General features: G+C 47.6%; 1 protein-coding gene across 2 annotated transcripts in view; it reads left to right on the top strand.

The window, feature by feature from the left end:
- The first annotated feature begins 4649 nt into the window (after nucleotides 1-4649).
- Nucleotides 4650-24873, top strand: part of LOC119174585 (urocanate hydratase) — a 60794-nt gene continuing 40570 nt past the window's right edge. Inside the window, exons 1-3 of one of the 2 annotated variants that reach the window (XM_075895399.1) lie at nucleotides 4650-4917; nucleotides 11800-11919; nucleotides 21060-21190. In XM_075895399.1, coding sequence (XP_075751514.1) covers nucleotides 4792-4917; nucleotides 11800-11919; nucleotides 21060-21190 — 377 coding nt within the window. In that variant the 5' untranslated portion in view covers nucleotides 4650-4791. The remainder of the gene's footprint in view (nucleotides 4918-11799; nucleotides 11920-21059; nucleotides 21191-24873) is intronic. The other variant, XM_037425569.2, reaches the window with a different exon arrangement.

The following is a 24873-nucleotide window of genomic DNA, read 5'->3' as shown; positions in this document are numbered from 1 at the left end:
TCCGAGCGCGCCCTTTCCCCGGATGCGGACCTAGACTCTTGGTGCGGCGGGTTAAAAGAAGATGTGGCCAGCGCCACCAAAGAGATGACAACCGATCTGGAGGTGGACAGGATGGACAGTAGGCTCGCGCATCTGTTGGAAGCCAAGCAGGCACTGCTCGCGAGATGGAAGACTCAGCGCCATAACAGAAGACTGCGCAAGAAAATGTCCGAAATCAACAAAACGGTAGAAGATCATTGCAAGGTCTTATGCAAGCAGCAATGGGATGAGCTCTGTGATTCTATGGAGGGCCAACTCAAGACCGGTAAAAGCTGGAGACTCCTCAAACACCTACTGCACGACGGCAACACCAAGTCCAATCAGAAGAGAGCTTTGGCGAAAGCTGTCCATTTGGCCACCGACTCAACTCCAGATGAGGTGATCACGGAGAAGCTCATAGACAAGTACCTGGCGGCTACGGACGATCCGGTACCTCCCCAGTTTCCCGACTACGAGGGGCGCGACGCGCCATCGATGGACGAGGACTTCACCGTGGCTGAGGTCAAGCGGGTTCTCGCATCCCTCAATAGCAGATCCGCCCCTGGGCCAGATGGGGTAACCAACAAAATGCTCAAGCACCTCGACGACGACTCGATCGAGTTTCTTACAGACAAGATCAACGAAATCTGGCGCAGCGGTCTCATTCCCAAGAGCTGGAAAGCGGCCTGCACAGTACTGATACCCAAGCCGGGTAAGGCACCGAGCATCGAGAATCTTAGGCCAATCTCGTTGACGTCGTGCGTCGGGAAGGTGGCCGAGCACGCCATGCTCAACCGCCTCACTGACCACCTCGAGTCTAACGAATGCTATACCCACAACATGATTGGCTTTCGGTCGGGGCTCTCGACTCAGGACGCCATGAAGCTGATCAAGCACCAGGTCATTGACTCCGGCTCCGCCGACACCAAGGCGATTCTTGGATTGGATTTGGAAAAGGCTTTTGACAACATATCGCACGCCTTTATTCTCAAGAGCTTGTCTGAGTTTCACGTCGGCAAGCGGGCGTACAATTTTGTGCGCTCCTTCCTTTCGTCGCGGTCCACAAGACTGAAGATTGACGGTTTTTTGACCCACGAAATTACCCTTGGGCCAAAAGGGACACCTCAGGGGGCGGTGATCTCCCCGACGCTGTTCAATATCTGCATGATCAACCTGTCGAGGGCCTTGAACAAAATCCCGAACATTAACCACACGATCTACGCAGACGACATCACCATCTGGTGCCTCAGCGGATGTGAGGGTCAGGTCGAGAGTGCTTTGCAAGAGGCCATCGATGTGACGGAGCGCTATCTCATCCCCACCGGGCTAAGGTGCTCGCCCGCTAAGTCCGAGCTCTTACTGTATAAGAAGAGGCCCAGAGGCGGTTCTCACCGGTCCTGGAAGCCAGCAATGGAGAGCCACATTACGTTATTCACCGGTAACGGCTCCCCAGTTCCGCGGGTGGACACTATCAGGGTCCTTGGAATGTTTATCGAGTCTAACGGAGCCAATGGAGCCGCCGTCAAACGCATTTGTTCCAAGACCGAAAGCGCCCTCGGACTGATTCGAAGAATCGCTAACAGGCACCGCGGAATCAGGGAGGACAATCTGATCCGGATTATCCACGCATTCGTGCTATGCCACCTCGCTTATACGGCGGCTATGCACAACTGGCTCGTGTCGGAGCGCAACAAAATCAATGCCCTAATCAGAAGAGTCTTCAAGCTGGCCCTTGGCATTCCCGTTCGAACGCACACGGAAGACCTCCTGAAGTTGGGAATCCACAACACGTTCGAAGAAATTGTCGAAGCCCAAGAGTTTGCACAGTTTGTCAGACTGTCTGGCACCCCAGCGGGTAGAGCCATACTCGGCATGCTGGGACGAAACCCCACGGTTGTCGGTCCTGACGTTGTGAAGCTGCCCAGCGACGTAAGATCCAAGATCCAGATTGCGCGGATGCCGCGCAATATGCATCCAACCTACAACGAAGCACGAAGACGAGCCAGGGGTAAATCTCTGCTCGCCAGTGCCCGCTTGGACAAAGATCGAGCCTGCTTCGTCGATTCTGCTTCGTACATTCAAGAAGAAGCCTTCTCCTCAGTGGTCGTCGACTGTGATTGCAGAGTCATCAGCTGCGCTACCATCCGCACTTCTAGTTCCAGCGTTGCAGAGCAGGTTGCCATTGCTCTTGCATTGACGGACGGTGTACATGACACAATTTATTCAGACTCCAAGGCCGCTATCAAGGCCTTCCAGATGGGCATGGTGGCTCCCCAGGTCCTACAGATTATTCAAAAAGTCAAAGACCTCAAAAATCACTCATTGGTCTGGTTTCCTGCGCATCTTGGAACCATTGAGGGTGCCTCGCTCAATCCCAACGAGGAGGCGCACTCGGCTGCACGAGGTTTGACTGACCGTGTGCCGGGTAACGCGTCATCTCCTGGGCGACCTGAGCCTCTCTGCTCGTACAACGAGATATGCAAGCACCACTATCTGTCAAGAAGACTGCTGCCTCTACCACACTCCTCGCTATGCAGGGCCCAAGCTGTTACTCTCCGACTGCTACAAACTAACACTTACCCGAGCCCTGCGGCACTGCACACAATGTACCCTGAACGGTTTCCAAGCCCGGACTGCCCCCTGTGTGGTGGTTATGCGGACTTCGAACATGTACTGTGGGGCTGCGCCTCTGCCGGTCCCCCTTTCACCCAAGAGGAAATGAAGCGACTCATCAAGGCCCAGGACCAGACCTCTCAAATCCTGGCCGTCCAGAGGGCCCGCGCGAGGGCCGTCAGGTTTAACCTGATGGTCCCCGAGTGGGCCTAGCCAGGTGACGCTGAGTTTACTCGCGTCTATTGTGGACCAAATAAAGTTTTTTCACTCACTCACTCTTGGCTCAAGAAATCAAGTTGCCAGTCGCATTGATGTGTTTTCTTTGTGCCGCTACAAGTATTGGAATTCACTGCATGAGTGAGATTTTGTGAAAAGTGCAGCTATTCTCAGTATCGTTATCTGTGCCGTTCGCTAATTGCTTAAAGCTCAAACGGGCGCAATAAGAGAATGTGCTGAATCTAAAGAAAATGTTTGCTAGCTTAAGCTAGGGTGTAATCTTGGAGCAAACAGTCCTGCCTCATTAACGGCTTGCATGACAACTGAAATCGCTTTGTTTTTGCTGCGGTAACTGCTTGTGGCTGTTTTTGCGAAAGCGTGATGTAAAGTGCACAGGAGAAAATTAGTGCGAAGGTGGGAAAGAAAACGTAGCCAACATTTTTATTTTCTTTTTTCGGTTTATGCCGGAGTCAAGTGCTGAGGCAACTACTGTCGTGCCGCGTTGTGCACTGTATGTGTAGTTGTGTGCGTTTATTGCACTGCGGCGGTTCTTGTTATATTGTTGCCTATACGTTTATTTACTGTGTGTAATTTATAGTCATGATATGGCAGCTGTATTTTCGCGTCTCACAGTGCAATGAACCTCTCTTTGTGCCTGCGTTAATCAAACATTAACAAAGTGGGCATGTGCTTACCAAGAATAACACTGAAAAATAAAAGTTTTCGCTCCTGCGATGATTCTCGTTTTAATTAAAATGTGGGCATAGCCACACATTGGCATCGTGTGCTAGTCGCTCTAGTGGTGCAGCTTACACGAAGCTCATCGATGCATGCAAACGACGCCTTAAAAAAATAAAGTATGACCTCAGAGATGCGCGCGCACGTAGAATGGGTCTCGTAGGCTGTATAATAATCTCATAGTCACTACAAAATGGCATTCGAGACAGCCTTTTCTGCCGTCTGCCATCTCTGAGGGTGCAAACTTTCAGTACACCCGTTTGGTGCGCTGCAAACCCCAATCAGCCACAGGGGCCTATGAAAGTGTCCTCTCTTGACATTTTATATTACTCTATGAGTTAGTTAGAATTCATCACATCTGTACAGTTATTTAGTTGAGATGGACAAAAGGTTCGGGGCATACCTAAGCGTAGTATTATGCTGCTGCTGAAAAAATTAGCGTGGGCGGAGCATGTAGCACGAAGGAAAGGCAATCGCTGGTCACTAAGGACAACAGAGCGGATTCCAAAAGAAGGCAAGCACACGAGGAGGAGATAGATAGATAGATAGATAGATAGATAGATAGATAGATAGATAGATAGATAGATAGATAGATAGATAGATAGATAGATAGATAGATAGATAGATAGATAGATAGATAGATAGACGAACCTTCTATCTTCTACAGTGTGAATATTTTAGAATATACAAGTTTGTTGGTTGAAGTTCACTTTGTAATGATTTTAACTGCGCTATAAACAACGATAACACAAGACGTTGCCCACGTGCTATTCTCGTGTTTTTTGTCATTCTTGTCTATAGCGCGGTTAAAACCATTACAAAATAAGCCTGTAAATGTGTTTTTACATGTATTGCCACGGGCGACAACACCACGTTTCTGCAAGGTCCCATTTGGTAGTCTTCACAGCTGAGCGGGTTTACAGTTTGTCCAGACGGGAATTGTTTCACGATCGGGTATATGGCAGGATGGCGGCGACAACGATGCCTTGGTGGGGGCCAGTTTGTGGAGATAACGGAACGCGCAGTAAAACGACAGAGATTAGGCAGCCAAGGCTAGGCAGGCCGTCATCTCGAAAACTTTCGTCCTCTTGCTCACCAAGGAAGACCCCAGACGCCACGGGAAGAACTAGACTAGTGGGACCTTCGGTACACGAAATTCAAGTTCGAGTTCATCACTTTCTGAGATTGCAAGAAAAAAAGAGAAAGATGAGCACGCTTAAGGAAATATGCTCTGGATTGCCACTGGACCCACTGCCTCCACCCAGAGTCAGAAACCCGGCTCTGGCTCACGCTCCGGACAGGCTCGTCCCGCTGACCACAGATGAGACTGAGGTGAGCGGTGATTCCCTGACCTTCGCTTGTCATTGACGAGACGCTTGCCTATGGCGCGTCATTCATTTAAACACAATTCTATACTTAAACTTTTGGCATATGTTCGTAAATCGAATACCAATATTTTATCGAATTTAATTACGCAGGTCAGTGGCGTAGCCAGGCCATAGCACAACAGGCACGTGTGCCCCTCAATTTTTTTTTCATTATGCCCCAAAATGACACTGCCAAAATCACAATCGACCACATATACCGGCCCGTGTGTGACTTGAGGTAGAAAATCACAGCATATCCACAGAGTGCATGATTATGAGTGGGGCGAAGCGTCCGTCAGTGCGTTAGTTCTTGCTTAGATTCATCCGTGCGTCCGTCTGTGCGACTGTCCGTGCGTCCATCTGTCCGTTCGTGTGCCCGTTTGTGCGTCCATCCATCCGTCCGCGCATCCGTTCGTGCGTCCGTCCATCTGTGCGTCTATCCATGCGTCCGTCTCTGCGTCCGTCCATCCGTCCGTGCAACTGTCTCCCTGTCTGTCCGTCCATCCATCAAGTGAACACTCCAAGTACCGCAATCTAACATCTTTTCATCATATATTCAGCGTGAAATTTACTGTATAAGCTACCTTTTGGTAGCAGATTTGCGCCAAGGTACGCCATCTTGGGTTCAAAAGTCTTGCGGGAAAGCCACTCACCACCTGCGTAGGAGCAGTGCTCGCGCTTCAGAGTACTGACGTTGCTTTGTTTATTTTTCGCTTTCTTTTTCTTTTTTAGAAGTTACGAGCAAAACTCGGTTCTTCCGATCACGCCTTGAAGTCCTGATTTTATGTTTACCTTGTTGGTACACGATAATGAAACAAAGTGCGTCGACTCGTTGAACCTGCGAGATGTAGATCCTAAACTTGTGGCTCACACCCACCACGGGCTATTGGCCAAGAATCAGGTAGCTTAACAAAAAGGAATATATATATTTACATACTAGCCAAAGCAATATTAACAGAAATATTGATTTTCAGTGTGTATATATTCATATTGATCACACATTCGCTTCGTCTTTTTTTTCCGCTGTTTTTTTTCTTTCATTTACAAATATGAAAATATTTCTTCACTTTTGATCGTGATCAGGCCAGTTGGGAATGAAATTTTTTCCTCGCGTTGGGTCCTTGGCCAATTGAATCGAGCGGGATAGAGACCGAGAGTGGCCGTGCGATGGCCGCGTTACAGGCGGCCGCTCGTATTGAGCTCGTGTTGCAATCGTGGCTCACGATAGCTGATGTGAATCGTTGTTCAACAGCCCCGTCACGTCGAACATTCCTTTCGCTGAAGGTTTGAAAGCTGCATTAAATTCACGTGCTTGCAGCAGCACCTTGCCTGATCTGTTCTGTTCAAACTGTTTTGCTGTGGAGAGGTTGATGTCTATATTGCCTCGGCTACTCCGCATTGTCGCAACCTAGAAACAGCAAGACACGAGACTTTGCTGCGGCGAGAATAAGCAAGGCTGTGTTCAAACGCAAGGAAACAAGAGCAGACGCCCCAACGTCGTCTTTTTCGGAAAAACTAGCAACCGCTGCTCCTGCTTCTCGCTTCGAGGCTCCTTTGTTGTGCCGCCGACTATTCATCGTGACAATATCGATAACACTTTGCCGATTTGAAAAGTTCTAGTTTAACTTCTCCCTTTATTTTGAGTGTTTTACTCGTCAGACAAATAGAGCAAATTTTGCAGTGCCTTGAATGGATGGATGTATGGATGGATGGATTGATGAAAAACTTTATTGGGGTCCTGAAGGATTCCACCCCCGTTTTATTGGGGTAGGATAGCGGACCACTCCCACGTAGGGATGGAGTGGCCTAGCCTCACTGCCGCATCGTGGGCCCTCTGGACAGCCTTGAGTTGTTATATGAGAACCGGAGAGAGAGAGAGAGAGAGAGAGAGAGAGAGAGAGAGAGAAGCGAACGTTTATTTTTGGAACAGTGCTCCGAGCAATGCCCGGTGTCACCCTGAGGTGGGAGGGCTCCTTAGTCCAGAAACCCTCTGGCTTCGACTGCCCTCTTGGCCCTGGCGACGAGTTGTTGTTGGTCTTCCAGGTCCTCGAGGGCGAGCTTCGCCTCCCACGTTTTGGTTAGGTCTTCGTTCGTCCGTCCTGGACTCGTGAGCATTAATAGAAAGGAATTTTTGGAAAATTATTCACTTTTTTTCTTGTAGATAAAAAGAATTAAGCCGAGCGTGTACTCCTGGCACACCGAACAATAATCTAATAAGACAACCCACGTCTAATCACATAAGCTGTACGTAGTACAATTCAACGCAGAATACCTGCTACCACTTTTTTCGCGATCAACAAGCAGCATGGGTACAGTACCGAAGAAGCATGGCGAAAATAACAACAACAGCTGATGTCAACCACGCTTGGTCTGCCCGGAATCTGCTGTTACGAGGAGAAGAGGCTCCAACTGTCTCTTTGGTAGCGTGTCGCGAGGGCCAACGCCGGGCAGGGAGCATCCAGGCTGTGGCAAGGCGAAATGCAGCCAGAAGGAAACAAAAAATTCATATTTACAACGTATGTACGGAACGTGGCCTGGAAGCCTCCGACGCTAGATGCACCGGCCTTTTGCAGGCGCCGAGACGCTGAAGAAGGAGGGGCGACACCGCCATTGAGACGCGCCCAGTGTCTGTGAAAGACACACCCAGAGTCTGTGACGGACGCACTCGGTGTCTGTGCGAATGGCACCAGCACGCTAATAACACTGCGAAGCATCAGCGTCGTCTGCGTAGTGTTGGCTTCTCCGCAGTGGATTTGAACCACCTATGACCACGTGATGGCGCGAGACAAATAGCGTTGCTCGAATCGTCAAAAGCCGGGTGAGCGGCGCCCGGAAAATAGTGGAGCAACTCTGCTATCTAAAGGTAGCATATACAGTAACTCCATTCAGCATATAGAAGTACCGTCCTCCAGCGGACATTCCAAGGAATAAATGAGAGGTGGCACTCGCGCACTTTCTTGCGGCCTGCGCTTCGTGTTTACTTCCCACCTTTCACCGCCTCTAGTCCATGGCGATATACTAGATCACTATATTCATGGCACTGCGACCCAACCCTCGCTAACCTTGCTGAAACCAAGGATGTTACACCCAGCGAGTTCAACGTGGCAACACGTTCTGGTCAGATAGTGCTCAAAGTGCGTCCTTCTGATACTCGTTTTCTTTAGTAATCATCAAATTCAAGGCGCATTTCATTGAAGATTAGGCCACCAATACTCGTCTCTGTAAGTTATTCCATCAGAAACAATCATCTTTTTATTTATGATTAACGTGCGCAAGTTTCCTCCTCAATTGAAAAGGGTGAGCGCGTGCCGCTCCTCTAGTCCGGCCGTGGAGGTGGCGGCCTACTACTACGACGACTACTGTAACATACATCGCGGACGCACGACCCGGTATAGGGAGCCTCGTCCCCAAAAAGGTGCACCCCCCCCCCCCCTCTTCTGAAAACAAATTTGCGGCTATGAATGAGGGATCTCTTCAACAACCGGCGCACATTTTCACCCCCGTCTTTTGGTAAGCTGGGCGCTGGCCACTCAAATATGTTGAATTTTAAATGCGAAGCATTTCTTAGCGAACTTCGGCGACTTTGAGCGTATCTATCTATCTATCTATCTATCTATCTATCTATCTATCTATCTATCTATCTATCTATCTATCTATCTATCTATCTATCTATCTATCTATCTATCTATCTATCTATCTATCTATCTATCTATCTATCTATCTATCTATCTATCTATCTATCTATCTATCTATCTATCTATCTATCTATCTATCTATCTATCTATCTATCTATCTATCTATCTATCTATCTATCTATCTATCTATCTATCTATCTATCTAGCGCACATTTTCACCCCCGTCTTTTGGTAAGCTGGGCGCTGGCCACTCAAATATGTTGAATTTTAAATGCGAAGCATTTCTTAGCGAACTTCGGCGACTTTGAGCGTATCTATCTATCTATCTATCTATCTATCTATCTATCTATCTATCTATCTATCTATCTATCTATCTATCTATCTATCTATCTATCTATCTATCTATCTATCTATCTATCTATCTATCTATCTATCTATCTATCTATCTATCTATCTATCTATCTATCTATCTATCTATCTAGCCGCCTACAACTTTTAGCTCTCCTGACCGTTTCGATAATGGGATCGATACCAAACTTGGTATGGCATTACATGATTGTATGAATAACATTTGACCAGTAATAACATGAAAATCATGACATGTATGTTATGAATGTCATGATTTACGTTTAATGGTCCTGCAGCTCCTGCGGTGGTTTCGTTCACATGGAATGTTGCAAAACTGGTATTGTATGGCACGATTGCATGGCGAACACAAGCGACAGACCCTAACATGAAAATCATGACATGCGTGTCATGTAACAACATGACTACATGTTACGTTCATGATGCGCTCGCGGCCGTTTCGCTAGCGTCACGCATACCAAATTTGGTATTACATACGTGAATGAATAAATGATGAAGGTATGTGACTGGTGCAAACATGATAATCTGGACATGCGTGTCGTGTAAAAACATGACTACATGCCACGCTCATGATGTGCTGGCAGCCATATCGCTAGCTTCACTTATACCATATTTGGTATAACGGGCCGTGAATGGATGGCAAATGTATGATAATGGTGAAAATATGATAAACGTGAGACCCGTGTCATGTAACAACATGACTACAAGCTAGGCTCATGATGCATTCGCGACCATTTCGCTAGCTTCACATGTACGAAACTCGGTATTACGTGACGCGAACGGACAACATAGTCAAATGACACGTCCAAACATGATGATCACGACATGCGCGTCATGTAACATAATGATTACGTCCCACACTCATGATGCGCTCGCGGCCGTTTCGCTACCGTCACATATGCCAAAATTTTGTATTACGTGACGTCAATGGATGACGAAGATATGTGACTGGTGCAAACATGATAATCATGAGATGCGATACATGATAATCATGAGATAAGAACATGACTGCATGCCACGGTCAAGGCGCCAATACATTTCGTCGCGTCACACCGGCGTTGCCACGCCAGGCGCCAGTCTTGCCACATACTAGCAGGTGCGCGCCGCGCTTCGTTCCATTGACGCATGCGCGTTTTAGCGCGTCTGGCGTCCCTCCGTCGCGAAAAGAGGAAGACGCAGTGTTGTCTGGGTAACGCATCGGCGCGAAATGCAGGATATCGCATTTCGCACCGGTTGACGTCGGGCCGCGCCGACGGACGCTGGTCGTGCCTGGCGTCAGAATATAGAGTGCTCACGTTTTGCTAATGTAGCGTCGCTGTGCCTATAGCGTGCGCGCGTGTCAGCGTTACGTGGGAGTACATTGGGCCCTTCATGATGCACTCGCGGCCGTTTTGCTAGCTCCACATATACCATTTTGGGTGTTACGTGACGTCAATGAATGACGAATTATATGACTGGTGCAAACATGATAATCTGACAGTCGTGTCATGTAAGAACATGACAACATACCACGCTCATAGCGTGCTCGCGGCCGTTTCGCTAGCTCCACATATACTAAATTTGGTATCACGTGGTGTGAATAGATTACGAAGGTAAGCGACACATCCAAACATGATAATCATGACACGAAAGTCATGTACGGCATCGTTTACTTTGACCTCGTAACGTTGTGCTGATTTTAAAGTGACATATCGACATTTCTCATTCGTGCTTCCCATATCATCGATTCCCACTGTACATGGGATCAGCCATTTTTTTGTAAGCATCAAATTCAAAGCAAATTTCATTGGAGATTGGGTCACCAATACTCGTCTCTGTAAGTTATTCCATCAGAAACAACCATCTTTTTATTTATGATTAATGTGCGCGGGTTTCCTTCGCAATTGAAAAGGGCGCGCACGTGCAGCTCCTCTAGTCCGGCCGTGGAGTTGGCTACGTACTACTACGACGGCTACTACATACGTCGCGGACGCACGACCCACGGCATAGGGAGCTTCGCCCCCAAAAAGGTGCACCCCTACCCCTCTTCTTAAAACGAATTTGTGGCTAAGCCCCGGACGCAGGCGGCCATGAATGAGGGATCGCTTCAACCCCGTCTTTTGGTAAGCTGGGCACTGGCCACTCAAATATGTTGAATTATTTTGGTTGCGAAACTTTATTGAGGTCCTGCAAGGCGCTCGTCAGCGCGCAGCGGGCGACTCCCACGTCGGGACCTTTAGGCCAAGCCTATCGGCCGCTCCGCGGGCCTGCTGGACGGCCCAAAGTTGGTCGGCCAGGAGGGAGCTGCGTAGGGCCACCTCCCACCTGACCGATGTAGTGTTGGGGTTAGTGTACATTGCCTTGCACTCCCAGAGCATGTGCGCCAGCGTGGATACATCCCCACATGCGGGGCAAGCGTCATCGGGGAACACGTCCGGATAAATAGCGTGAAGAGATCTCAGGTTAGGGTACGTATCGGTCTGCAGTAGTCTGAGCGTAAGGGCCTGTGGCCTATTAAGATTTGGATGAGGGAGTGGATATAGTCTCCGCGCGAGGTAAAAATGTTTTGTTATTTCGTTGTACGTGGCAGGCGCGTCCCTGTTTTCCGCAACCCTGTTGGCCCCGAATCGTTGCCCGGAACCGGCGCGGTGGGTTAGCGCGGCCTCGTGGGCAGACTCGTTGAGGTTGGGGGGAGCGCCTTGGACCTGTCCAACATGTGTAGGAAACCAGATCAGTACGTGGTGCTTGATGCCGTCGCGGCCACCACTCTGGAGCACGCGCAGGGCTTTCTTGGAGATTACACCGTGCTCGAAAGCGCGAATAGCTGACCTAGAGTCACTATAGATGACCTCCCTTTCACCTTCCAGGATGGCCAGGGCGATGACCACTTGCTCGGCAATCGTCAGATCTTCAGTGTGAACCGATGCGCAGTTGGTGACTTGCTGTTTGGAGTCGACGACGACTGCGGAGAAGGCGCGGCTCCCACGGTACGCTGCCGCGTCGACAAAGCTGACGCCGTGCTCCTCACTGTGAATCTGCTTGAGAAGAGTGGCAGCTCTAGCCCGTCACCTACCACGATTATGCTCGGGATGGACATTCCTCGGTATCCGTGCCACGGTGATGAGGTCGCGAATCTCACGGGGCACCTGTCTCATCATCTCGTCCACTTCAGCCGGAGAGTGACCGAGCTCTCGGAGTATATGTCTGCCGGTCTGGGAGCTCGAAAGGCGCGCGAGCTGGGCCCGCTCCTGCGCTTCGGCAATCTCCTCCAACGTATTGTGTACTCCGAGCTGGATCAGGCGCTTGGTGCGCGACCTGATCGGGATACCGAGGGCCCGCTTCGTAATCTTTCTGAGCAAGACGTTGATCTTGTCACGCTCGGCACGCTGCCAATTGTGCATGGCCGCGACATATGAAAAGTGGCAGAGCACAAAGGCATTGACCAGGCGGATTAGGTTGTCTTCCTTGAGGCCTTGGTAGCGGTTGGCCACCCGCCGAACCAGCCGAACCGCGTTATCCGTCTTGGCGGCGAGCTTGAGTATAGTCTTGCCGTTGGAACCATTGGACTCGATGGTCATGCCGAGGACCCGAATGGAGTCTACTCTGGGTATTGCGCTGCCATCTCCGGTGTAGAGCTTGATATCACTCTTCGAGATCGGCTGCCAGTTTTTGGGCTTGGGCCCTCGCCTAGTGGGTTGGTAGAGGAGGAGCTCGGACTTGCTTGGGGAACACCTGAGGCCTGTGGGACGAAGGTAATCTTCCGTGGTGTCTATGGCCTCCTGCAGGGAGCGCTCGACTTGCTCGTCGCTGCCACCTGTGCACCAAATGGTAATATCGTCCGCGTAAATTGTATGGTTAATGCCTTCGATACATGAGAGCCTCTTGGACAACCCGACCATGACAAGGTTGAACAGGGTGGGCGTTATCACTGACCCTTGTGGCGTGCCGCGCGATCCCAACTCGATCTCCTCGGAGACAAGGTCTCCCACACTGAGGGTGGTTGCATTATTTGTACAAAAAATAAATAAAATTCGTTTGCCTCGGCGGCATACAGTTGCACGCCTGCTGACCCGAAGTTCGCGGCTTGAATCCCGGTCGCAGCGTTCACCTTTCGAAGCAGGTGAAATGTTAGAGGCCTGAGTGTTGTGCAATGTCAATGCATGATAAACACCACATGGTTTAAATCCGTATCATGGTTTTGACGTGTAAAACCCCGGTAATATTGCTTCAATGAACTTTCTGGTTAGACGAGTTGGTGCTGAACGCCATATTATTATTATTATTATTATTATTATTATTATTATTATTATTATTATTATTATTATTATTATTATTACACGGGCAACATCGCTAAGTCACCCGCAAAACTGCGTCATCGAAGTTGCCTAAAGACAAGAAAAGGTACTTTACACAGCTGTTTGCTGCGAACAAGGGGAATCCTCCAATATCAACGAGAAATTTCAATTCGAAGAGGGCTTCCGAAACCGCCGCCATGCATTACGTCGCTACGAAAGCCTCGAAAACACGGGGGAAACGGCGTGCGAACACGCTACACAGCATGGGCGGTGTAGCGTATTGCGCATGTGCACTTGGATCCCGCTAAACGCTGACACGCTCAGCCGCTCTTTCTAAGCAACCTAGGGGTGCCCTTGATGTATGTGGCTGAGCTCGATATTCCACTAGGCCCTCTTCACAAAAACTCTCTGATAATTTCACATGTCTACGCCTGCTGCTTTCTGGTACACGTATAAAGGTTACAAAGCAGACACACAATTGCAAAAGAAAAATTAAACAGCATTGTGACGCACCAGATCACAATTGAAAAACATTTCGAAAAATCACAGGCATACCCAGAGAAACCACGAATGTTATACCGATTGCTGAGGGTAGCCACAAATTCGTGCAGTTGGTTCCACCAATGCATGAAGCCTCATCAATCGCTTCTTTTTTAGAGGTAATGATGTGACATTAACTTACTTTCGGCGTTACGTTAACGCCCTCGGGACGGCTTTAAGCTCTCCCATAGTAGTAGTACTCTAAATCGTTACTCACTTTTTCTAACCCCCCCCCCCCCCCCACCTCCTTTAGCCGTACTTCTTTTTGCACTCGTTTCAGCGAGGCATAAGGCCTTGCTCGGGACGGCTTTATGCTCTCCCATAGTAGAGTACCTAGTACTCTAAATCGTTAACCACTTTTTCTAAACACATATGAAACATTCTCATCGTTCGTGACATTGTTCTCAGTTCGTCTGCGGGACGGCTTCATGCTCTCCCATAGTAGAACACCAAGTACTCTAAATCGTTAACACCTTTTTCTAAACACACTGCTCACCCATAGTGGAGTGCAAAGTACTCAAAATCGTTAAACACTTTTGTCTAAACACAAACTTCTGCGCGGTGCAGTTGTACTCAACTGAACATGCCTGAACTGATGTTACTATAGTACCACGGTCCTTTCATACCAGCACGCAATAAACTTCCCTGCTTCCGTTGACTGATCTCAGTAGTTGCGAGTAGATATCATACTGTAAATTGCCGATATCTCCAAACATTCAATCAATTCACTGCACAATCTTGATGGGCTGGTTGCACGGATGTCACGTTAAGTTCTCATTATTCTAGTTTCGGCTAAGGACGACAAACCCATCGAGCGTTTCAGCGGCATCTCGTCCGAATGCATGATCCGCCAGACCTAGCCCAACAAAATTAGTAATTGTTGTGGTTTAACATCACAAAACGACCATATGATTATGAGAGACGGCATAGTGAAGGGTTCCAAAAATTTCGACTACCTGGGGCTCTTTAATGTGCACCCAAATCTAAGCCGCAGATCTTCAAGCATTTTTGCCTTCCTTTAAAATGGATTCGATTGCGGGATTCAATTCCGTGACCTGCGGGTCAGCAGTCGAATCACCCAGCAATTCATCAAACTCTCGGTTCCCTGAGAGGACGGCGTCGCGACCAGCGCCCCCGTCAGAGGATGATTAATCGCTTCACGTTTACCGTTCCCGAAGGAACGCTCTCTGTCGATGATGAGATCATCGATTTGTCTCGAACAGACGACCGGTATAGCTGCTGTCTTTGCAGCACATCGGCGCTTTGAAGTTTTCTGTGGGAACGAAGACTGCGGAGTTATTAGGCCACCAAGGTTATATGGTAAATGTGTTTGTTCTTCAGAAGAAGGAAGGCAACGTCAATGAGGGAACGACAACACTCGGTTGACAAAGATTCGGGCAATCTTGTTTGCATGATTGCTAAAAAAATATTTAGAGAGAGAAAGAGAAGCAAGAAAAGGCAGGAAGCATAAGCAGACGCACAGCCGGTTTGCTACCCTGCACTGGTGCGAGACGGATGAAGGGGCAAAAAGAGACACAGAAGAAAAGTGAGAAATTGACCGAATTAGTGCACACTTGCGGGAGCACATCCAGTCTATATACAGGTGGTCACACAGATATGTCTATTTTATGTATTTCAGTAGCGTTCTTATAGTCGCCCTCCGCGCTCTCCAAGCCCATTTACAAGGTCCTGAAACTCGCAGCGTATACAACGAAGTCTGAATTCAGCGCTTAATGTATATATAGAACTTATTGCGCTCTCTTCTGTGGTTAGTGTAGCACAAATGCAATTCTTTTGAACGTCTTGGTATACCGTTCAAACATCCAGCGCTCGAAACCTCGAAACCCAAGAAAACGCGCAGCACGGGCGACCCAACGACCATGGACCTCCCCTCGATTTGCCGTCGCTCTCTCTGGCTTTTCTCATCTCTCTTTCTCTTTTCTCTCTATACCTTTATTCCTATCATTTTAATCCCTCCTCACCCCCATCTTCTGTGAGCTACTGCTGAGGTGTCGCACCCTCATGCAGACAGTTGCGGGGCTCACTTTTTTTCTTCTTTTCCTTCTTCTAAACATAAACACTTCCCAACGACCACCTTGACAATCACACGCTCGCCATGCATGGTGCTGGCGCCCTCTGTTGCGTGACGCGGGCATCAGAGCCGTTTATCGGGGCTTCAGGCGAGTTGTTGCGATACATTCTTGGTTATTTCTGCATTTTGTAATATTTGAAGCTGTGTTAGCTCATTTTGCACTGGTTTTTTGCACCGTTAACCTTGTTTTAGGACTGTATTGACCACTGCTTTACCATCGACACGAAATAGTAAATTTATATGACCGGTTGTTAAGTGCTACGCTCTTAAATATCGACGCGCCTTCGTGAGGCTACTCCCGCAGAGTTTGTTCACTTCTTTGCCGACTTCACACGCATTTCTCATGCGATGGCAGACTGAAGTTCTGAAATTGACCCCTAGCGACATCGTCGACCAATAGAGACGGTGTGCACACGAATGTCAGTGTTAATTGTACTCATTCCTTCCCAATTTCGGAACGAGTGTCCGTTTCAAGTTCCCTAAATTCACAAGGAACTTGTTATAGTTACCTTTCAAAAGTTGAAATGTGTGGTTCAATTACCATTACATTTCATCTTTTGATTGTAATATATTGCTACATGATGTAGAGGCCAATTCAAGTGAAACATTTAATTTTCATTTACCTCCACGTACACTTTACAAATTTAACATCAGCAGCAGCAGGTTATATATAGACAGAAGTAGTGTAAGGAAACGATCCTAGATGAACTTTTTAGACGTCACCACTCATACTACACGTATGTCTAAGTGCAACTTTGGTGCCCGTCTATTACAACTGCAACACCTATGGCACTTTATAAAGTAGCCTTCAAATGTGCAGTCAGAATACTGCACTTCAGATATTAACTCGATAGTGTTAAAGAGCTTGTATCGCTTAAATTCTGGTGTCGGCATCGGCATGGTTGGTTGCGCATAAGGGGGTTACGCATAAGTGGAAATTTGATGCAACTACAAATAAATAGGTATTAAAAAGCAGTTCCAGTGCGAATTCAACCCAAGCCTCTTACGTATAGCTAGCAGCTGACGTTCTGCCAAACAGTCAGGTAGTTACTTGAAACTGCTTCGAAAAAAAAATACACATATGACGTTACTAGACAAGTCTTCTACGCATATACTGTTGCGTGACAGGAGCGTACAACCATGCCAGGCGTCAACACATAAGAATGTCGCAATGAGTGGGTGTTTTAAAGGTCCACCCATTACAAAGCGTTCAGACGAAGTCAACAGCTGCGTAGATTCGCGTTTGAAGAACCGACCCATACAGTGGTTCTTCCCTGATTTGCAAAAAGGAAGAAATACGGCGTAGCGGGCACTTCGCAACTGTACTTGCAGTGGCTCTTCTAAGATAGTTTAAAACGGCGAGTCTTACGCGTGCTAACGATTGTTTCTCAGCGGTCTAGTTGAAGGATGCACCGAGAACCGAAGTCACGCTAGCAACTGATGAGGCGCCACACTCGGAGCCTTTTATGCGTTCTACTCTTGCAGGCCAAGCTGAAAAGTAATCAAAGTTTTCTTCAGATAGAAATTCCCACACTTGTACCAATATATAAATAGGTTCCATTCACAGGAAACCGTACCGAAAGGAACAATGCGTAGGAGTTTGATGAGTGCTGATTCAATATTGCAGTGTGCATATATCTATGTCCAAGATGCAAGTCCCTTGTTCGCGCTTACCAAGGGTCCCACCCCGACGTTATGACAGACATGCCTTGTTTTGTCGCCAAGAATCCGTTGGCAATGTTGAAGAGCCGTTTTTTCAAGCGCTTTAGGGTTCCGCCATGTTGTACACAAATAGGAACAAAGTATATCAAGGTAGTAGGGGCGAAGGCAGGCTCAGCAGGTGCCACAAGAATGTATCGCTGGATGTACGTCGATTGCTTATGGCATGACAGTCGGTATCAGTACGGTGGCTGTTGAAATGAATGACAATATAAATTGTAGACAGATAATCACGGAAATAACTGGCATGTTAAACAGATGCCTTGCCATCGCAGCCATCGGAGGCACCGGATATGTACCAATGCGGCACCAGCTTCCATCACGTTTCAGTCCTCTTCCATACCATCCACGCACCGGGGTGCCAAAAGACATAATTATTGATAGCAGCCGACGGCATGTATTCGAGATACTAGGGGGGGGGGGGAGGGGGATAAACAACAAGAGGGAAGGCAGGGAGGTTAACCAGGCACATGCCCGGTTTGCTACCCTACGCTGGGGGAATAGGAAGGGGGCATAAAGATGAGAAAGAGAGAGGAAAGAGAAGAGAAAGAGAGATAGAGAGAAAAAAGGAGGATTGTCACTCAATCGGCTGGCGCGTATGCAGCGGTGGCACTACACAAAAGTTAAAAGTGGTCACGTAGGCCTGTAGTCCTCAAAAAGCACAAGACAGCTTTGACTGCTTTTTGAGCCGACGAAAGGTGATGACGGTGTTCCAGTAGCATCTGCACAGAGAGTGGCCGATCGTCCAATTGTCACAATGCGTCCGAAAGCTTCTGTCTTTCAGAGACAACGCGGCTCGCACATCGCACCAAGAAGAACACACCCTCCCGATTCCTTTGTCAAGGACTGACGCTGCAAAGCAACTTCGTCACCTGGCACGTAGTCTGAGTCTGCAGGAGTGGAACACCCCAAGCATAAGACATACGAGACTATACCAAATAAACCCTCGACTGGAACTTCGACCTCCATCCGGACTTCGTCGACGTGAAGCTTTACTTCTTTGTCGCCTTTGGTTGGGGGTTGCCTTCACAAAAGCATATAGAACCCTCACCGGATTGACCGACAATGCGGAATGCGACGTCTGCTGCACCAAAGAAGACATCGACCATCTGATATGCCATTGCCTTCGAGATACTAAAGGAGCGATTGAGCCATGGAGCAGCTAAAGTACACGCGGCGAGGAAAACACACCCAAGAACTAGGTCGAAGCTTTGCAGTCCGCCAGCGCGTGAACATAAAATATACATGAACGACCGAAACGTACACTGCACGCGACAAGGAGGCTCACTTCCAGGGGATAGAATTACAAAGTGTAGCTTTCCCACCGCAGTTACGTTGGCACCCAAGGCCATTTATGCGCAGCGGGAAGTCAATGCGCAAGACTACAGTGGTTAATTAGCACATCAGTGCTTTACTCACTTTCTGTGTCTAAGGCATTGTGACTGGTTCCTCTGTGAGCACGATCATCCGCCCATTTCGAAGACACCACGGAAGCACATGCAGGTGCCTCGACTATGCCGACAAGGTCACATAAATGTGTTGCAGAACACCCAGAATACGCACGCACGCAAACACACACACACACAAGCCATTTATGAGTTGGCCCTCCAGGAAAGTCACCAAGGTTAAAAATAGTGCGCCCATTCCTGGCGGCAGCCTTATCATTATCGAATGTCAAGTGAAAATTCTCCAAGGTAGGTGTGCCAGCACTTCCACATTCCAGAACTTCCCTTGATTGCTCTTAGACTGGATCATACTAATAGGAAATGTAATTAGATGTCCTTCCCACACGTAGCCAGTCTCAACATCACGCACTTCCCTGCGCCAGGAAGTGCGTGATAGTGACAGGTGAGCGGCAGATTGTCGCACCTCACGCAGGCACCACTCTGCCCTGTTCTGCATTATGTGCTGCATGCGCGCACCTGTTCAATTCCAAGGAACGTTAACAGAAGGAACGACCTTCTCTCTGCCGTTTCCACGTAAGCGTAACGCATTACCGTTACAGTTCCACCGATCTTCGTTTGGCGTTCCTTTGTTGCCCCGAAAAAGTATCTAGTTCCTGGAACATCGTTCATTGGAACGCCGTTCCATACAACACTGCCAAATTTAAAGCCCAATGTACCCAATGCTCCCTCCCTAATTTTCGTATACCGAAATATAAACCACATCCGCCACGGTTGTGCAGTGGTTACGGCGCTCAGCAGCTGTCCGCAGGTTCGGTTCCGACTGCGGTGGTCGAATTTCGATCGAGGCGAGATGGTAGAGGCCCGTGCACTGTGCAATGCCAATGCACGTTAAAGAACACTACATGTTAAAAATTTCCCGAGCCCTCCACTGCGGCATGCCTCACAATCTTACCATGTTTTTGGCACGTAAATTTCCACGTATTATCATATATTAGTATAAACATCATGTCCTTTGTGCAGGGTAGCAAATTCGATATAAAATTGTTAACCTTCTTCACTTTCCCCCCTCATCTCACTCTCTCTTAACAACTTTGTGAGTATACAAAAGTATTCAGTTCCTCCACACCCCGGAGGCAGTCGCAAAGCCAAAAATTCTTTCCGAAAGTAAGAGGCAGGAGGGAAGTGGGGAAATGAAGAGCGGACCCCTCGCCCTGCATTTTTTAAGCCTTTCTGCACAGTGTCTGCAATTTATGTGCAGTTGACTGCTTTGTTGAACACCTTTCATAATAATGTTAAGGACAAAGAGATACCGATGAAGACCTATCAGGAAAAGATGAAAAATTCTTAAACGCGGAGTGTCGATGGAGTCTTCACTCGTTCGTGTTCTCATGAACATCAGTGCTATGAAGCAAAAACAAATTCGCCCTCCCCCACCAAATAGAAGACAGTGCTTTCACATCTGTGCATTCTTACAACTATGTGCGAAGCCTTCAATTTGTACCCTATTGCTTTTCCTGCTTACGCCTGGAGGTATGGACCCATCTACATTTCTACGAAGTTGCTTTCATATCGCTTTCCTCTGCGTATGTATAAAAGGGGAAACAAAGTCACAGCTTTGCCGCAAAGGCGAAGCAATGAATTCGATAGCAACAAATTGTAATGACACGCGAAAAACGGCAAGCAGACCGAAACGTGCCCCACGTTGCTCACACACAAATGACGCGCGAAACGCCCTCACAGGTACAGATGAACGCAATTATGTGTTCCAATTGTTACTTCGCTGGGTCTGAAAAGTGCGCCTTTTTCGCAAACGGAGACTGTGTAACGAGTGTAGTGACCTTTGTGCGCCCGGCAACTACAACACAATTGTTCCGGCAGAAGACCAAGGCGTACAATTCTCCCCACGGCGAGATTATCCCCAGCCGAGAGTGTCCATATAATTGCTATCACATTAATAAGAAAACATTCATACTCGAATCAAATATAACCGTAACACACGATAAATAAAGCTAGAACAGTGGTGGTTTCAGAAATGCGTTTCATTGTGCATCTTGTTCATTTTTATTATTTTTTAGACAGCCATCAAGAATGCGCTGCGGTACTTCCCTGCGAGGCTGCATGCTACACTTGCGCCGGAGTTCGTGCAAGAGCTGTCAGATTACGGCCACATCTACATGTACCGCTTCATTCCCAACATTGTCATGAGGTGAGTCGTCTGGTATTAATATAATAACGTTGCAAAACTGCGCACTGCTGATCGAGATTATGCCCGTATCGGGATCGAACTTTTCAACATTGATTGGCTCATTTCTACAGCTTGCACAAAAAAAAAACTAATTTAAATGAAGAAATTTGACCCAGATCAGACCCGATCGCAATCAAGAGTGACAGCGTGACATCGATGCAAGTATGAGTAAGAGAGCACTGTTTACATTATTCTGCTATCATGCGAAAAAAAAAACAGATCAACACTGAAAATGGCGCTAGAGAAGCAAGAAAGAATTATTTCGTCAATAGATGCAGAAGCGCTGTGACTCGAGTCTAAGCAAGCTCTGTCTCTGGACGACCTTGCGTGGAGGCGAAGCATTACGCAGACGGTGTGGCGTTGGAGGAGCTGGTCATTGTGCCGAAATCCTTCGACGCCTCATCAAATGCACAAAGTGGCCGTTGGCGTGAACACGAGTGATGCGTAAATCACCATAACGCGATTACCTCATCCTGGGACATCCGACGTTACCACAAAGGGTATCATCACCTTGACGTCGCTACGACGTCCCACAATGCGACGTGAAAGGATGTCGTAATTACACGTGACATTGTCGCTTTGTGACAGGTGGTTTGGTCCGGAACTCACTAGTAAAACCGACCGGGGATGCGAAAAGCTTTCAATGCCTACAACCCCAGAGGTAGCGCAAAACCATGTTGGCAGCAGAAACCTTAGGGGGAGGGGGGGATCCGTGAATTATTATCCTTCATTAACACTTTACAGTAATTTTAGCCTGAACCGCGTCACGTCTCGCTGTCTTAGCTCACTCGTTTTGTTTGTAACTTGTCACCAACCTAGTCTTACCGGCTTATACCTCACGATCTAATAAACGGCCCCTTTCAACGTCTATCAGTTTCTTTCAAACGTAACAATATATATATATATATATATATATATATATATATATATATATATATATATATATATATATATATATATATATATATATATATATATATATACCGAGGCAAAGTTTGCGAGCGGGTTAGTTGACATGCCATGTTTTTTTTTTGTTTTTTTTTGTTTTTGATTACAGTTGAAGCGCGAAAAGGTATACAACTGACCAAGAAAACAACGAGGACAAGCGCTCGTCCTCGTTGTTCTCTTAGACCGCTGTACACCTTTTCGCGCTTCAGCTGTAAAAAATGTCGAAGTACGACGACCAAATAGGAACGTTTTGCAAGTACTCTGACAGTTTTACTCCACACATGCAACATTTTCAGCTCCGGTGAAAAACCCGTCGACGTTTCATTTTCAGTCACTACGTTCTTTGCAAAGTGTCTTTTAGTCTGGTTCGAGCCAGAATGTCATGGTGTACGGGGTGGGGGTCCGTTGCAGCGAAACTACGTATCCCATATCGGAGCAAATGCTCGCCTATGACTAAAGTGCGCTGATTGACAGGTGCGGTCCCTCAAGCAATGTCCTGTTTACCGCTGGCAGCCGCGTGGTGAGCAGGATACGGGAATCAATCAAAGGGCTCAGTAGCCGCGTTCTCGTGGATAGATTGGTTCCAGGCGAAAAGGCGAAGTGACAGGGGGGGGGGGGGGAGAGGGTATAGAGCACGACGATCGGTTCCAGAGCATCGGGGCATTGGGGGAACGCACGCAGCGACGAACGCGTCGATTGTTTATGAGCTGCGAAAGTACGAGATTTTCGGCGGCAGATCGGCAATATTGACAAAAAAGAAAGCAGCTTAAGAATAACAGGAAATAGATTGTTGAGCACAAAATAAGCGCGAACCACAAAGACACTAACATACAACTATCATAACTAACAAATAAGCGGCGCGTGACACACACACACACACACACACACACAAACACACACACACACACACACACACACACACACACACACACACACACACACACACACACACACGCACGCACACATCTGGTTTGAGCAAATCAAGATTCGCTCCAGTATTGGCAAGGGACCGCGTGTACTTTTCCGACAGCTTCACTCCTGAATTTTAATCTCAGCACGGTATTGCCGAAAGCTTTGAAAAGTTGTGCGTTCGAATCTGCATAGCGCTCGTGCAATATGTGCATGCCAGAGGCGCCTCTCATAGTGACTTTATGTTGAGTGAAGAACGACAAAGCCACAGGAAATTTAAATAAAAAAAGGCAAGAAGGGGTACATGTAACCGAAATAGGTTCCAACCTTGAGGAAGAGAATTACACTTGTCGGAACGTCGCCTCGAGCTAGAAACCTTCTTGTGCCTTAGCGCACATGAAGGCTTTCTAGCTCGAGCACGTAAGCATTGTTTACCGATTTTTTTCTTCAAAGCCAGAGGAACTATTTAACACGAGTCCACGCACATGCGCACACAAGCACACGCACGGAGTTTGCATTGTTATGCAGCAACACTATACACAAGACCACTGCAATTTTTAAGAGGGAGGAAAAGTGAAGAGTTGAAAAAAAATAAATGGAGCCATTTAAGGCGTTCTGTGCTCTATGCAGCATCTCAGAACAAGGCAGAAAAGTTATTCTGCGATGCTTATACTCGTACATTTGTCCTTAACGTAACGGGATGCTTCGGAGATACTTCCGCAAAGAGGGAAGAAAAGTATCTCGAATCGCCGAGGCAAGAACATAGATAAACGATTACATATGCCGTTGAACACACTTATAACAACGCTGGTTTTAACAATATACCGGATATAACAATGATAAGCTTCTGCGTGTTTTCGAAGGAGGAATAACCCGCTTACTGCAATGCCCGCATGCCGCATTACCGGTTATTACAATGACTTATAGCTGCTGCTGTGTGTTCATGCTGGAAGGTTATAGAACGTGAAATCCTTGGAAAGAAAGAAGGAAATAAGAAATTCATGCCACTGATTACAGAGGTGGGCCCGTGCCCCCACCTCCCCTCTCCTCGAATTTTTTCGCTGTGGTGTAGACAGCAAAAAATGGCCATTTTAAGAGAATGCCCTGTCCGAAATCAAGAAGGTGCACCCCCCCCCCCCCCCGAACAAAATTTCTGGCTACGCGCTGCAACTAAGCCTGTGGCAACCCCCACACCCCAGCACCACTTCAAATTTTTGACATGTTTCACCGCACAACGACTATTATTGCGGCAAAGCTAATTCAAAATCACTGTGGCGTGGGAGCGGCGGTGGCTGCTGCTTCGCACAAGCAATTTGAGCAAAACGTTGAGACCTCAAGGGCTTCAGCGTTCACATCTTCAGATGTCATAAATTGGCTTTATATGGCCTGTGGAAGTCCCATGAAAGCATCTGAATTTCCAAGCATGTCCAAAAAATTATTCTCATCGCTCAAGTTTCTTGGCATATCCCATCTGATATCATAGCTTTCTCACAAAAGCCTGTCGTCTCTCTCTCTCTCTCTCTCTCTCTCTCTCTCTCTCTCTCTCTCTCTCTCTCTCTCTCTCTCTTTTGCGCAACCCGTTTATAGAAATAATTGGTTATAACAATAAAATTTTCACGGTACTTCGTTATTTTAATAAGTGGGTACGACTTGAATGGAATTAAAATTAAAACGGAACGATTTTCGCTCCAGTTGTTGGCGACTTCAACTGCCCATGCGCCAAAAGCCGGAGCCCGAAAATTATTCCATATCTCAAATACAAGTCACTTTTCCCATTGTAGCTCGTT

This window comes from Rhipicephalus microplus, chromosome 5 (genome assembly GCF_043290135.1).
Source record: "Rhipicephalus microplus isolate Deutch F79 chromosome 5, USDA_Rmic, whole genome shotgun sequence".
Classification (NCBI taxonomy): domain Eukaryota; kingdom Metazoa; phylum Arthropoda; class Arachnida; order Ixodida; family Ixodidae; genus Rhipicephalus; species Rhipicephalus microplus.
The sequence above is the reverse complement of the archived record's forward strand: the minus strand, read 5'-3'. Positions and strand labels throughout refer to the sequence as shown.